Below are 14,786 nucleotides of genomic sequence, written 5' to 3'. Positions count from 1 at the left end.
TACCCACATGAAATTGGTGATGGTGCTTTCCAATGGGAGATTCATCAATTACCACCAGATGTTTGACTGGCACAGGCTTAATGACAGGGCCTTGCGATTGACCTGCCTGCCATGTACTGAAAATGCAGCTCCTGATTGCCTTTTTACAAACCTTGAAAAACATTGACTTGGTTGTCTGCTTTTTACACGTCTTAAACCTCATTGCAGTCAAGCTAACTTAGTGTCTGTGTTCTATGTGGCTGTATAGAGGTGTGTGTAGATCTTTAGAGAAGCATTTATATTGGAGTGAGAAGGTTTCTGTGCCGAAACAAATCCATTGAAAACAAATGATTGTTGCAGACGTGATTTGAAGAACTGAAATTGCTCTAAGATATTTGGAATGTAACCAGTCATCGATTAGCATTCATAAGTATTTCAGCCCAACAGGGAAGCAGGAGTGCTGTGCTGGGATTCCTGTGTGTGTGGGAATTGTATAACCTGGGAAAACTTTACCTAACATGCAGCACATCACATAATGTGTACTGGCAGTAACAGGCAGCTCTGAAACCCAGTGCTTGATGTAACAGCAAGTGTAAGAGCAATTTGAACAAACTTTGTCTGACACTTGCCTAGTAAACCCACAAAGAAGGGAAAACATTAGTTTCTTCTGCTGAGGTCTTCAAAAATAAGGAGTCTTCTAGAAACAGGTGTATTTATATTGAGAACATGTGACACTATAAGATCAGCTTTGTTCATCTAATTATGTTACCACTAATTGGCTATCAAGTTTAGCTAGCTAACTTATTGCAATGACACCTTTAATTTTTTTTTATACTTATTCATGGCACTGTAAATAATAATAGAAACTAACGTTGTCGTTTTGCAACATAAAATGTAATAGTCAACTGATGATTACAACAATTCTTATTGTTGGCAAATTTCTGTGGTATAAGATAAAAATATAAAAAAAACTCTGGGACCTTTTTATATTAAAATAATCAATTTTGTGGTGGTAAGATTAACTCTGCTTTGAGTCCACCCAGTCATTGATTATTTTCCTATAACAGCACATCCCTGCATATTTTATTTCTTATTTAGTCAGCTTTTGGTCACTACTTAGATTTAATCAAATTGGTTATCTCTTCAGATGAATTCTTTCCAGCAAATGTTTAGCAAGGTTTAGATATCCAAGTGCTTTCTGAATTTATGTTTAGCAAAGTATTTGTTATATAAAAAGCTGTATTTGCTGTATTAACAGTCAAATCTTTATTTGTTGTCGGATTTTGTTTGCAGACTAGTGTTCTTTCATCATCATTTTAAGTGTTATGCCTGTATCTCCTATTTAGGCTCAAGTTGTCGACTTTATTATTTTTTCTTTTAACATTTGGAGAAGTTTTTTATTTTGTCCAAAAATGAAATGATTATATAGCATTATGAAGGTAATGAGTGTGTGACTGTGGTATGCATGGTGCCCTGTAATTGAGTGATGTCCCATCTACGGTATATAGGTTCCAGATCCATCACGACCTGACAAAGATTCAGTTACTGACCATAAATTAATTATTAGTTATAAGATAATTACACAATGCACACCTCTTCAAACTACCCTGGCATCTTAGACCTTTTGAATAAATAAAGTCACATGAGTCTTATTCATTGACAAAAACTGGGAAAAAATGGAATTCTCAAACGTTGGCCAAAAACTGACAAAAATTGATCCTCTTTAAAGCTAGTAACAAAATCTAATTTAATGAAGTGTGGAAAGAATTAGATTTGTTCTTTTTGGCAATGTCCTTAAGCACATTATCTCATCTAGAGCTACTATCCATTTTTTGTCCTCAGGATTTTTCTCCTCTTAGATAATTTTCTAAATTGCTTTTAAGTAAGACTGCAGATTAATTAAAACCTAGTGAATTTAATTTTCCATGTCATGTATGATTTTGATACAGTAATTGAAATGCTTCCCGCTTCCTTTTCAGTCTGCTTTTCTCATCCTTCACCAGTGGTTGAGCAAAAAGACCTTTGACAATATGAGGAGAAAAAAATGAGAGAGAGAGCAGAGAGCAAAGTGGTCTGCTGGCTTGCAGAGAACAGATGGAGAAATTGGATGATTGATCATGGCTGCTTGATTTGGTGGATGCCATAAGGGATTGTCTCCATAAACTTCAATTAGATGAGCAGAGTTGGATGAGTTTGGACAGTGTGGAGGGATGGGGATTACTATTTGATTCTTTAAAGGCAATATTTGCACGTGTATGCAATCTACTGTGCATACATTATGCTTGAATATATTTTTGGACAACACCGTATGAGTCCGATTGTATTGACATCAGGTCAATATGTGAGATAGCTGCACCCCCTCCCCCAACCCCTGAATGTTTCTCTCTCTCTCTCTCTCTCATGTTCCCTATGCTGTAGTCCCATGACTGTTGCAGAGGTATTGATTACTTCTGATACTGATTATCTAAAAGGCCTTCTGCTACTGTAGGCATTGGATTTATTTTGGTTTAATTATTTATGGGCCTAGGTCTTATGGTAAGCAGTTGCTTTCTATCAGATCATGAAGGATTACACTGTTAATATTCAGCAGTGTATATTTATTTATGTACGCACTAAGCTGTGTTTATAACTGTTGGCAGCACTCTCTAACGTGCACCTCTCTCTCTCTCTCTCTCTCTCTCTCTCTCTCTCTCTCTCTCTCTCTCTCTCTGTTTATCTCTCTCTCTCTGTAGAGGGAGCTAAATTCAGTGGCAGCACAACTGGCTGGGCGACAGGAAGAGAGCGAGCACTCCCATAAGCACGTGCTGGAGCTGAGCCGTGAGTTCAAGAAAAATGTCCCCGAGGTGAGTTAGAAGCCTTGTCTTTGGGTGAGATTTTTTTTTGTGGTCGTGTTTGTGCTCCTCTCTCTCTTCCATTGACCTTTTTCAGATTTCCTTTTTAAAATCCTTTTTAATGCATAGCATCATAAATGCACTCTTTCCCCACACTTATTCACTGCTTATGGTAACCATTGGGCCGAGTGTATGGAGTTTATGTATGCTCTATAAGATGGGAAAGGACAGACTTAACTGCATAAGACCAGCCATATACCTTCTAACACAATACATGCACTGTGTTGACTTCTCAGAACAGTCAAAGTGCAACTTTTTAAATAAAACCAGACAGACATCTGAAAGGTATAAAATTTCCCTTTTTCCGTTTCACTTTTTCAGCCTTTGGCCTCTCTCCTTTTGAGTCCCCATTTTCCCCCTTTAATTTTAATCCCTATTGAAGTGACTGATTCCACTCAGGTAAAGGTGAGGAGGCAAAAAAATGCATGTCACGCACCTCTCATTATATAAGCACTGACATTTTACATTTTTCCTCGTTAACAGACTTTTTTTCCCCTGACTGTGCTTAAAGACGTTTAAAGCTTCAACATTAACCTCCATCAAATTCTCCAGACTTGAAACGGCAAAGCCTAATTTGCACACCACTTGACACAAATGTCATCAGTGACAATCAGGATTTACAGGATTGGCATACTTTTGAGTGTAATACTTGTATAGTACTGATTTTTTTTTTCTCTAATGGAGATTACAACAGCCTTTAATAATGTATAACCTTTTGTATTTAGGTTTGAAAAAAATTGCAAAATTTTTATTTTTTATGAAACCCATTTTAAAGCAGTGTCAGTCTTAAGAATCTGCTTTTATAAGTCTAATTTGGTACAACTCCATCATGACGTTATGATGCAGTACAGATCAGACAAGTTCCTTGAATAAGTTTTTCAGATCAGAGTCTTTGAATATTTTTAAATTGATTATAGAGCCAAACTTTGCGAGACATACTAAGGTCATATTGTGATGGATTTTTTTCCCCACTGAAATCAATCAGTGCCTATAGAATTTATTTTTAGCAAAAGTGATCAATTGATTTGATATTGTAGGTTATTGATTGTGAGCAGCCTAAGGCTAAGGCTCCCTCTGCATATATCTGACACTTTTCTGATAATGCTTGAGCCAGGTTTTAGGATGATAAATCATATGTATGTAGTCAAAAGGTTCTTAAAAGATTTTAATTGATATTCATAAATATACTGAAGCATGCAGGAACACCTACATGTAAATACCTTATTCAGACTGGTGTTCCTCGTTTGTTGCAAAAACTAGTTTACTTAAGCAGTGATGGAAAAAAGCATACATTTCTCAATGTCACACAGGAAATCTTTTATACTTTCAGACTCATACACATTGATAATCATTTGTGCAAACTTTATTTACACATTCACAACATCTTTCCTCCATGACATTATAAATAATCATTATTTCTTTTGTTAATGTTCACATATATGTGGAATTCACCTTTACATTTTTCCATGGACATGCTGTCTTTCATTGATGCATTTTGTATATGTGCAGAGGCAAGCAATCAAACACTGTTCAGTGAACATCATTTTATATAGGCTCACAATCTGCATCATAGTTACTTCAGTCAAGGAACATTAAAATACAAGTGTTTCATAAACATTACTTTTTTGCATTTGTTTATTATTATCATTATACTTTCTTGTGCACATCAATGTTACGTTCAAATAATATTGCTGATTTTTTTCTTTAGTTTAGTTTTTCTTTACTTTTATAGGAAGTGCGGGAGATGGTTGCTCCTGTCCTCAAGAGTTTCCAAGCCCAGGTCAGTCAGTCTAATGCACACTTAACCACACTGTATTTTACATGACACAATAACACTGTGGCTCCACATAAAATTGTACCAAAAAAAACCCCAACAACAAACAGTGTGCAATTCTGAGTGAAACGTTGCTCTAAAATAAACTCCCATTGTGTTAAACAAATGATCCTCAGAGTTCATTTGATCCCACTCAATATAAACTCTGTAGGAGTGAATTCAACACCATAGGTTTAATGTCAGTTTTTTTTTTAAACAGCAATGATAATGAGAATTAGCAGCAGTTGCCATTTAGCAAGCCTCTCGCCGGGAGAATAACGTCATCCACATCCGCATTCCACCCTCTTATTGACTGGTATCATTTTACCAGCAGACTTGAGCAGCATCTCCTTTCCATTAACATGCTGAAGTATCAGGGCCTCTGTCTGCCTGTAAATATCTCTCTCTCACTAGAACCCAACCAATCCCCACCCCTTCCCCTGACTCCTCTCTCCCTTTCTTGCTATCTCTCTATCTTCCTGTTATGTGATGGTATGCACTGTGCCACTCCTCTGACATGCTCCCTGTTGAGACAGTCATCTGATCTCTGCTGAAAAGCCGCTGCTCCAGCCATTACATGAAGATCATAAATCATATTTGCAAGCCTGCTCCATGGTCCACAAAGCACAGGCGTATTGAAACGATACTGCAAATATGTTTCCAGCCCCCTCACCTCACTCATAAGGAGTGATTCAGTACCACGCCAGACCGAGTTGGAGCAAAATTTTGCAGTGGTGTGTATGGTGGGTATGGGATAGCAATTCCATGTCTGATTACAGAGGTTCACAGCTGGCTCTGAAAACCTTTTGGTCATAACAAGAGCATCTAAAAAGTCTCCACAATCTGTTTTTAAGATTTGTTACAAGGCTTTATTTTGAAGGTATATAAGAACCAGTTCCACAAAAACACCTTGTTAAAACAGTCTTAAATGTCAGAGGGTGTGCTTATTGATATTTCTTTGCTTATGTTTGTACCAATTAAAAACAATAAGGTTGAAACTATGCCTCTGTATCTGTGTGGCTAATGAGAGTGTGCAGAGATGCAGTGCTCTGCCTTCATGCAGGTGGTTTGTATGTGCAAATTGTGCGCGTGTGTCTGTGTGTATGTACATGACTCCTTCAGAAGTTTCTGTGAAGTTCTGTGTACTTTGGGTCCCATTAGGCCTTTCTCTGCCTCTTCCTCTTCAGCTCTGTACTTTCACCATGTCCCTGGCGATCCCTGGACCCTTGGTGTGCCACTTTTTAAAAGAGAAAGTATGCTCCTTTTGAAGTGTTTGCAACACGACAGGTTCTTCTTTTCTTTTTCTGTTTCATTTCACCGCGTCCCTCCCCTCGTTCCATGCACTGCTTCGCCTGCTAATTATCACTAACCAGCCAGCTGATTAGGAACACGCCGTTGACCTAGATTCCCGAAGTGTTCCCTCACACCAAGGGTTAATCCCAGCGCTGGTGGATGTCATTGGCCGCTTCAGTTCCTTTCTCCCCTCCTGCTTCTACTTTTTCCTTATTCTTTCTCTATTCCTTCCCTTTCTGGGTGGAAGCAAGTTAACGAGGTCCCATCAGAGCCAGAGAGAGGTGTTAATTTGGCCTGTGAAGTGGAAAGGAGATTAAGGACAGTGAGGAGCCGAGTTTATGTCTTAAAATACATCTCTGTCCTTATTAATCCAATGGTCCTGGGAGACCAGTAGAGCCTTTTGGTTTTATAATGAAGAGTGTTTTCTAATAAAGGTAATTTTAATAAAAAAAAAAATTAAGAGAAGAAGCTCAAGTGAGGTAGTGTAAGGCATACCTTCTGGCTTTTCAGGTGGCTCAGGGAGAAAGTCCTTGTTCATCATAAGTACTTTGTGCACTTGCTACTTTTGATGGCAGTTTTTTCCTTACTTTGAGAGCAGTGAGCAAATTGCACCCAGCACTCACCTTTCAGAATAGCACAGAGTTTGCGAAGTACACATTGCCAAGAGGAGGCCCAGAGAAGTGTGTGAGGTGCCTTTGTGTCGCTGGTTTGAAATGTCAGGCCCAAATTAACCAGTCAGCTAATTTTTCTCACTGTCTTTCTCTCTGCTTCTCTCCCTCGTTGTCTGTTGGTGTTCAGAAAGAGAAAACATCAGTGCAGGGCCCTAATTATGGAAACTTGCTTTACAAAGATAATCCAAGGAGTAATTTAGCGTGCACAATGAGAGTTGTGGCGCAGCGCAGATGGAGATTCTGATAAATAGTTCGTAACATGTAATTAGCGGCTCTGTTCGGTTTCGTGCCATTAACCCCTGCAGCCCAGAAATCATCATCTCCGCTCATTATCAGGAAGAGAGGTATGAAATCCAGCTGTCTTCGCATGCATACTCAGCCCTGCCATTTATCTTGTCCAGCCAAACCTGTCTGCTTACGGCAATTCTGCATAAGACACCTGTTTTCTAGGTCACAAAGGCCCCAGCAGTGTTTTATTTTTTTTCAAGGTGTAACGCTTTCAAAACTGCTATCTGTGGTGAATTTTTAATATGTACATGGCAATATTCCCTACACATTTATGCACACACCACTAAAATTAAGCCTTGTTACTTGTTTGTGTTAAAAATTAAATGACAGTGAATCAAAATTACTATGTATACAGTACTAGTATGGGCAGAGAGTTAGTTCGTCACCATTTTAGATTGTTGTTCTTACACTGATGAAGAAAATGTTAGCATTTAAAAAATAAAAAAGTATAGTACAAATAGAAAAATTAAAGGAACATCCCCAACGACAGCCTGTATAACAAGAAGTCATCTAATATACAGTATTTGACATATAATGTATATTTCATTGTTTTCATTTTAAATCAAAAATCAAACAGATTTTTCTTGGTAAAATTTGAAGTAATGGTACAATGAATTTGATAAACATTTTGGCCATTTAGGCTGAATATTAGTGCGGAGATTTAGTCGTGTACATAACGTTGCTAGCACAGATCAGTGTCGTCTGTTCAGACCTTGCTCTAGGTGAAGTCTCTCTGTCTTTGATCATTCCATGACAAGAGTGTGCCGCTTCTTCCTGCCTGCTTTTTGATTAATTCCTGAAGGAAATGATAATTCATCTTGAATGTATAAATATGTTATGAATCGAGGAATAAATCAGAGAGTAAAGGGATGGTAATTAATTATGGCTGGGCTGTGTGTGAGAAGAAGAGGGGGGAAAAAGAGTGCATTGTCACTAGCTTCCTCAGTTTTTATGACGAGAGGTGTAATTACATATCTGTTTGAGCAACTGCTTTTGGCTGGGCCGATTTGTACGGGCTCATGGTTCCGGCAGTCATAAAGCTCATGCTAATTTTCCTAAAGGCTGTGTAGCAGTGTTATAGCTCAGTGCATGTTAGAGACCGGAACACTTTTCATTCGCTTACCTTTAACGCAGCTATTTAGTTGAACCATACAGTTTCACGGCTTATATGAGGTGGATGAGCTGCTGGATGAGTTCTTAAGAATAAGAGTGCACAGTTTCTCATAGAAGTGTGTGAGGTGTTTTATGTGACTGACAATGTTGAATGCAGGAACTTTTGCAGATTTACAGATTAACTATTAATGGGCCAAAATAATGTCGAATGGGAGCAAAAATGTCTAAATACAAAAATTACAACCATCTCATAAAGCATTTTTGAAAATGCATATGAAACTATAAATGCTTTCAGATTGAATAAGGATATTTCTAAAGTAACAATTCTATACAGCAGAGGTGGGCATTATAGCCAAAATATGGTATCACAGTATTATGTCTGGTGATGGTATATTAACATGTTTAATAATAATAATAATAAAAATAATAATAAAAGATATTAGAATGCAAACCGCAAAGAATGATCAGTGCTTGATGAATGTGCACTGGTGTAATCATTGTTGTTATGGCTGGCTGTTTTGGTGACCATGTTTACATTTACATTTATTCACTTAGCAGAAGCTTTTATCCAAAGCGACTTACAAATGAGAAAAATTTGTACATAATTTGTACATGTTGTGTGCATAAAAGTTTTTGTACTGCTTTTTCTTCAGAGATACATACCCCATCTATGTGACATTCAATGCAGAAAGCAGCCCTAAAGCAGTTGTAACATCTGCTCTCCACAACTCTACACCTCTGTGTGCAGCAGTTTTATAGCAAGTAACATTACTCTGCTTTGTAGTTTTATTCAACCAGGAAGCAGTATTTGAAAAACTGCGATTAACACATTTCTGCTGGTGTACAATTCTAATTACCAATATATCTCCCACCACTAGCAGGCACCGTGTTCCTCCTCATTGTTGCTTCCAATTTGAATCTTACCATGAATGCAGAGACCTTTAATCAGACACATAGGTGTGGTATGACAATTATATCTTATCCCACCCTTTTCTCTGCCAGTCATAGTGTGAATTTTAATGTGTTGCTTGCTCTCTGTCCCTGATACATTAGAATTAGCATTAGTATATGTCCACAAGCAGGTGGGCCATTATGTATTCCTGTCATAATGGTGAGTGCTACCCACCAACCTGATATAAATAGGTGGGACTCTCCTCTTCGGCTTTATCACTTGTGTCCTGCAGGTGTGAACGAGGTGAGATTTCTGCTTCTGCAAGGAAGACTTTGTCTGGTGAGAGAAAGACATGATTTCTTACAGTCTCACTCGGTGCTCCCAGTGCTACCTCTTTTTACATATACACTTGTACACACACTTTTCTCTTCTCTTCACTCTTGCTCATCCTCTCACTCAGCCTGCCCTCATGGGAGAGGGTTCACACATGTACTTTCTGAGGCCAGGAGCTACAGTGCAGTGCCATCTGTTATATTGCTTTTAATAAAACCCCCATCCTGAGTTATGGTAGGAGTTGAAGAGCTTTATTTTACAGTGAATATTAGCAAAGGCAGAGCATGTAATATGTGTACATAAGGCACATATATTCTTATTCTTATTCCCCAGTTTACTGCCAGTATTTTTAATAGATAGGGGCACTATTTCTAATCTGTACTAAAGAGTCTCTGAACTGATATGTTGATACAATTGTTGTGCTTAGCTAAATATCTATATGAAGTGCATAGAAGTAAACAGACTTTTTGCATCTCAAATCCAGTCCTGTCAGCATATGGCACAGGTATGGTGTGTGAGGAAGATGTAACAGACTGAAATATTCCACGGATCAAATGCAGTTTTCTCTTTTCTCAATCTTTTTAAAATACTCACTACTTTCTATCTCTACACACCAATACATTTGACCAGTACATCTGTCTGATGTGTAAGGCTTCAACAATTAATTGACAGGGTAAGGGGTATCACATGCTTCCTCCAAGACATGTAAAGTCAGTCAACCACATCTTTTCAAACTGCAGCTCATGCTGTGTCAAGGGGCAGCATAACACTTGGAGGAAAGTGCTATTTGCCCCCTTCTGCATGCATGCATCTCACAGAGGACCATGATTTGCTAGTGTCACTGTGACTGAGAGGAAGAGAGTATGCCATCCCTCCCACCCAGACAGAATGACCAATTTTGCTGTCTTGGACTCCCGGTCATCGATGGCTGTGAGTAGTTAAGCTGTTTTCAAAAAAGAAGAAAAAAAAAAACGCTACATCGTTTTAGCATAGACTATATACACTCACTTCATTTGGAACACCTGTAAACCTGCACATTCATGCAATTATCTAATCAGTCAATCAGATCCAGGTCAAGAGCTTCAGTTAATGGTCACATCAAATCAGAAAGGGGAAAAATGTGATCTTAGTGACTCCATGGTCGGATTTGAATAAATCAGGCAGGGGTGTCCAATCTTATCTGCAAAAGGCCAGGGTGGGTGCAGGTTTTCATTCCAACCAAGCATGAGCCACACCTGATTCCACCTGTTTAATCAGTTGATCTTTGCTTTCAATAGACTCATGTGTGGCTTCTGCTTCGTTGGAATGAAAACCTGTACCGGCCCGGAGAAGAATGGACACCCCTGAAACGGCATGAAATGCAGTTAATTTCTTAATTGATCACAGTGAAACATGGTTGCAAAAAAGTATGCTTAAGCAGTAAAAAAAAAAAGTTAGATTATGTGTCTAATTTTAAAAAATGGTCCACAAAAAGACTTAATATTCTCATGCCATGGCAGATTATTGTAGTTAGTGTTATTTAATTAAGTCTAGTTAAAGCTTCTGTAGCAGTATTAGTTCATTGAAATGTTGGATAGAAATATTTCTAAAATAAATTTATAAAATAAATATTTTTGTATATAGTATATTTTTTAAATAACCCCCCCCCCCCCCCAATCAAATAATTGTTAAAAAAAGCATATATTAAATGATTACCAAAGTATTTCTTAGATGCAGGCCCACTGATGTAGGAATCGCTTTCATATGTGTTTGCATTGCTACAGAGGCTAGTCCCTGTCTGCATGTGAAGGATATAGGTTTGTCATTAAACTAGCATTTTGCCTCTTGGTTTAAGACAAGTAGAGGGTGTGCATGCGTGTATGTGTGTGCGTGCGCGTGTGTGTTCGCCCCTTATTTTTAGCCAGGTGGAATGGATGTGTGTCAGTGCATTTTGCTTGCATTGTTGATGAAAGGTTTCATTTTTAGCATCCTGACAGTCCTGAGCTCGGGAGTCACCGTGCTTGAGTGACACTGCTGCTGTGCAAATGTTACACATGTTTGTGCACACAGCTTATGTAAAGCACATGGGACACAGACACACACATTCACCTGACACCATATGCAATACAAAAGGATAGGCACTGAACTTCCCAATTACAGACTGTTACAAACACTTGTTAAAGTTTTTCACATGAACCAATGCTTAAGCTGGGCAAGCTTTGGATGAAGGTGACAGACATTCTCTATCTGTCTGAGGACTGACAATGGAAGGATGGATGATTGAATGGAGGAGGTGGTGAATGGGATTTTGTATAAATTTATGAATGAATTCCATCATCGTGCCAGTGTACACCAACACTCAGCAGTACACAGATTTTTGGCACATCTGAATGAACTGATTTTACAGAACAGATGCTGACTATATGGAGGGGCAAACTAATAGCATTGCTTTCCATGATTGAGAGGAAATGCCTTTGGTTATTTTTGCTTGAAGGGGGTGAAACAGATGACATGATGAAACCTAGCCAATATTCTCTCAATCTGAACGATGAACTGATCCATCCATGGCTTTCAGGGGGAGGATGTGTGGCATGGAGTAGGACCAACAGCTACTGCCACTTTTGGCTCGTATGCAGCTGCTGGCAAGAGTGCAGTCAAATTAGGCAATAAAAATGTGTGAAATGTGTGGCAGTGTGCCAGGCGAAGATGCGCCAAGAGAAATAAACTTCACCACTTGACTGAACAAGGTGGGGAATTTAAAAAGTCATGTAAGCATAAAACACACTATGTGTTCCTCCCAAAAGCAGGGGCTGAGTCAAATTTTGACTTTAGATCAGACAATCTACATGTGGAAAAAGGGGTTAATTTTCAATTTCATCTAATGTGTTTGTAGTGAAGGACCCAGATTGGATTTGAGTGTGAGACAGAGCCATTTACAAGCAGACTCACAGTATTAGATCACACACAGCACTAAAGATTCAGGCCATAGATAAAGTCTTTGCACATTTATGTCTGACAAAGATTCCAACCCTTAAATTCTGTATCGGTCATAGAATCTATGGTAGTGTGAAAATGGCTATATAACCATACAGACATTATTATATGAATGAGTTCTCCATCTTTACCAAGAGTTGACTGTGAGTTAAGGGAAGTGTTTATTGTAGTATCATCATGGATAATTATAAATAAAAACATAAAAAGAGTATGTTTGGGTGAAGAGTAAATTTAGTATGAATAGTTGGCCTTAAGCAAAAATTTTAATTGACCTAACCTGATGATTTCTCTTCCACCGTTACCAAGTGCTGTGAACTCCCATTGTATGAGACAGCACAAGTCTGAATCCTCCAGAGTTTTCATTTAACATCATGTTGGCCTGTGAAGTGTAATTTCAGTGGAATCTAAACACACTAATTAAATATTGCAACTTTCTGAAGCCTTTCCTAAAGGTACCTGAAATTTTAATTTAGACTTCAAAAGAGACTCGACTTTAAAGTAAATCTATTGTTTTTCATTTAGACTTGCAATTTTCTCGTCTCTCACAAAAGCAGCACTGTACGTACTTATGATTGATCTGGTAATTAAAATATGCAGAGAGGCAAAATATTAACCGCTTCTTTTTGTTTTAGAAAACAGTCGACATTTTTTTCCTCTGCAGATAATTAAATTTTGCACATTGATGTTCTTTACACAGCATTCATCGGACTCATTATTTTTCCATTTTCATCTTTCTGCTGAGAGATCGATAGATTGATAAAGTGATGGAGCTAATCTTAAATAATGCACAAGGAGAAAAGTTACACTTACTTTGCTGCTGGCAAAGTGTTTGAACTTTCATTCTCCTTTCAAATTACAAGCAATCTTTCATTTTAGCAGACCTGACCATACCCGCTGAAACAGCCCTTAGTCTTCATCATGTCAACTGCACCTGGAAGGGAAAGAGTTAACCTATTCACTTCATTTCCTTTCCCTCTTCTTGGAAAAATATAGAATGCCACATGTTACAGATCGATGGATGTCAAGACTAATACCCCAAACTAAAAAAGAACTGGCAATTCAAAGACGGAGAACATAAAGTAGGCCAATTAGTACCTTGGGAACTTTTTGTGGAGAGAGATAGCAGCACAAAATGTCATTTGCGCGAGTGTTCAGGCCGATTGTTTATAATATGACCTGACAGTTTTGGGCTCTTCAATATTGGATTAAGCACAATACTAATTAACATGAGGCTGTGAGGGAGAGGTGCAGTGGGTGAGAAGGAGAGAACATCTTTACAGCATGAAAGAGAACCTGAGATTCCTCTGCATTACCATATTTCTTTGAGAAATGGATAAGAACACTCCAAAAATAAATTGTCTTCCTCAGGGATCTAAGAAATGGTATTTTGATATGGTTGCCTTCTACCATTACCCTTGTGGCATGCCGTGATGCTCTTTTAATTTGGTCCCAGTATTCAGCTAGCTAACTAGTCGTCCCCAGTACTAGGTACATTCAGACTGATTTAGGCTTTAATGTTCAAGCTATTCAGTGTTAACTGATTTAGCTGTTAAACCATGCACTTTCAATAATTAAGTTCAACACCCATGCCCAATATTTAAGTATATGTACCCAACTTTCATGCACTGTTAATCTTAAACAATATCTTAATGTTGAAACATGCATCCAAATAAAGTGGAAGGCATAGGCCTAATTGTTTTCCTATGCTAGCAGTGATTGTGACTGTTTTTTAATTGGGTGTCAGAGGACTTGAATTCCAGGAAGAATGCTTACTGGCTTACTATAGCATTTATGCATGTCTAAGTGAGATTATATATGTCTACTCACTGTAGCATGGTGTGCATATGTGTAAAAGTGTTTGTGGTCTAAGCACCTGACTGGGCAAATGCATTTGTGTGTGTGCCGTGTGCATGTGTGCTTGTGTTTGTGTGTGTGTGTTTATCCCTTCTCCAGCTGAGTTGTGAGATGTGAAGTATGACTGAAGGTGCGCAGAGAGTCAGCAATATAGCCGTTTTATTACATTTCATACTGAGAGCAATTTTTGCCAGTGGTTTGAAAGGTAGGCCCTATTCCCCAACTAAGTGTCTAGGGAATCTCAGCAAAATCATGTTTATTCAAACCCATCCCCAATTTTGACTTTCCTTGCCTCACCAAATCCAGCTTTGCGTGGAGCTGCACTGTGTAAAACCGCCAAGTTCGGGATTGCAAGACATGAAAATGCTCTTTGTGTATCTGTTAGAATATCAAACACCTGCATCTCATGTCACTGTTATCAGCATTCTGCAACCCACAAATATTCGCTCTTCTTGTCTCTTTCTTTTTTTTGCTGTCACAGGCTTCATGACTTGCATCAGTCTGTGTTGTCCCATGGGCCAGGCTCAATCATAAGAATATCATAAATTATTCATGATTGCACACAGTGTTGTACTTAAGGGAACTTGCAAGGCCGGTTACCGTAGAACCAAGGCTCAAAGGCCACTCGCAGTCAGATCAGACCCACAGGGGTTTATGAAGAATGATTTTTTTCACAGATAACAAAA

At 38.4% G+C, this 14,786-nt stretch overlaps 1 protein-coding gene across 1 annotated transcript in view; it reads left to right on the top strand.

The window, feature by feature from the left end:
* Positions 1-14,786, top strand: part of cux2b (cut-like homeobox 2b) — a 144,977-nt gene that overhangs the window by 47,091 nt on the left and 83,100 nt on the right. The window contains exons 2-3 of the mRNA XM_053624880.1: positions 2,712-2,822; positions 4,603-4,650. Of these exons, the coding sequence (XP_053480855.1) occupies positions 2,712-2,822; positions 4,603-4,650 (159 nt within the window). The remainder of the gene's footprint in view (positions 1-2,711; positions 2,823-4,602; positions 4,651-14,786) is intronic.

Source organism: Ictalurus furcatus, chromosome 5 (genome assembly GCF_023375685.1).
Source record: "Ictalurus furcatus strain D&B chromosome 5, Billie_1.0, whole genome shotgun sequence".
Taxonomy (NCBI): Eukaryota; Metazoa; Chordata; class Actinopteri; order Siluriformes; family Ictaluridae; genus Ictalurus; species Ictalurus furcatus.
Note: the sequence above shows the minus strand (reverse complement) of the source record. Positions and strands in the feature narration are given on the sequence as shown.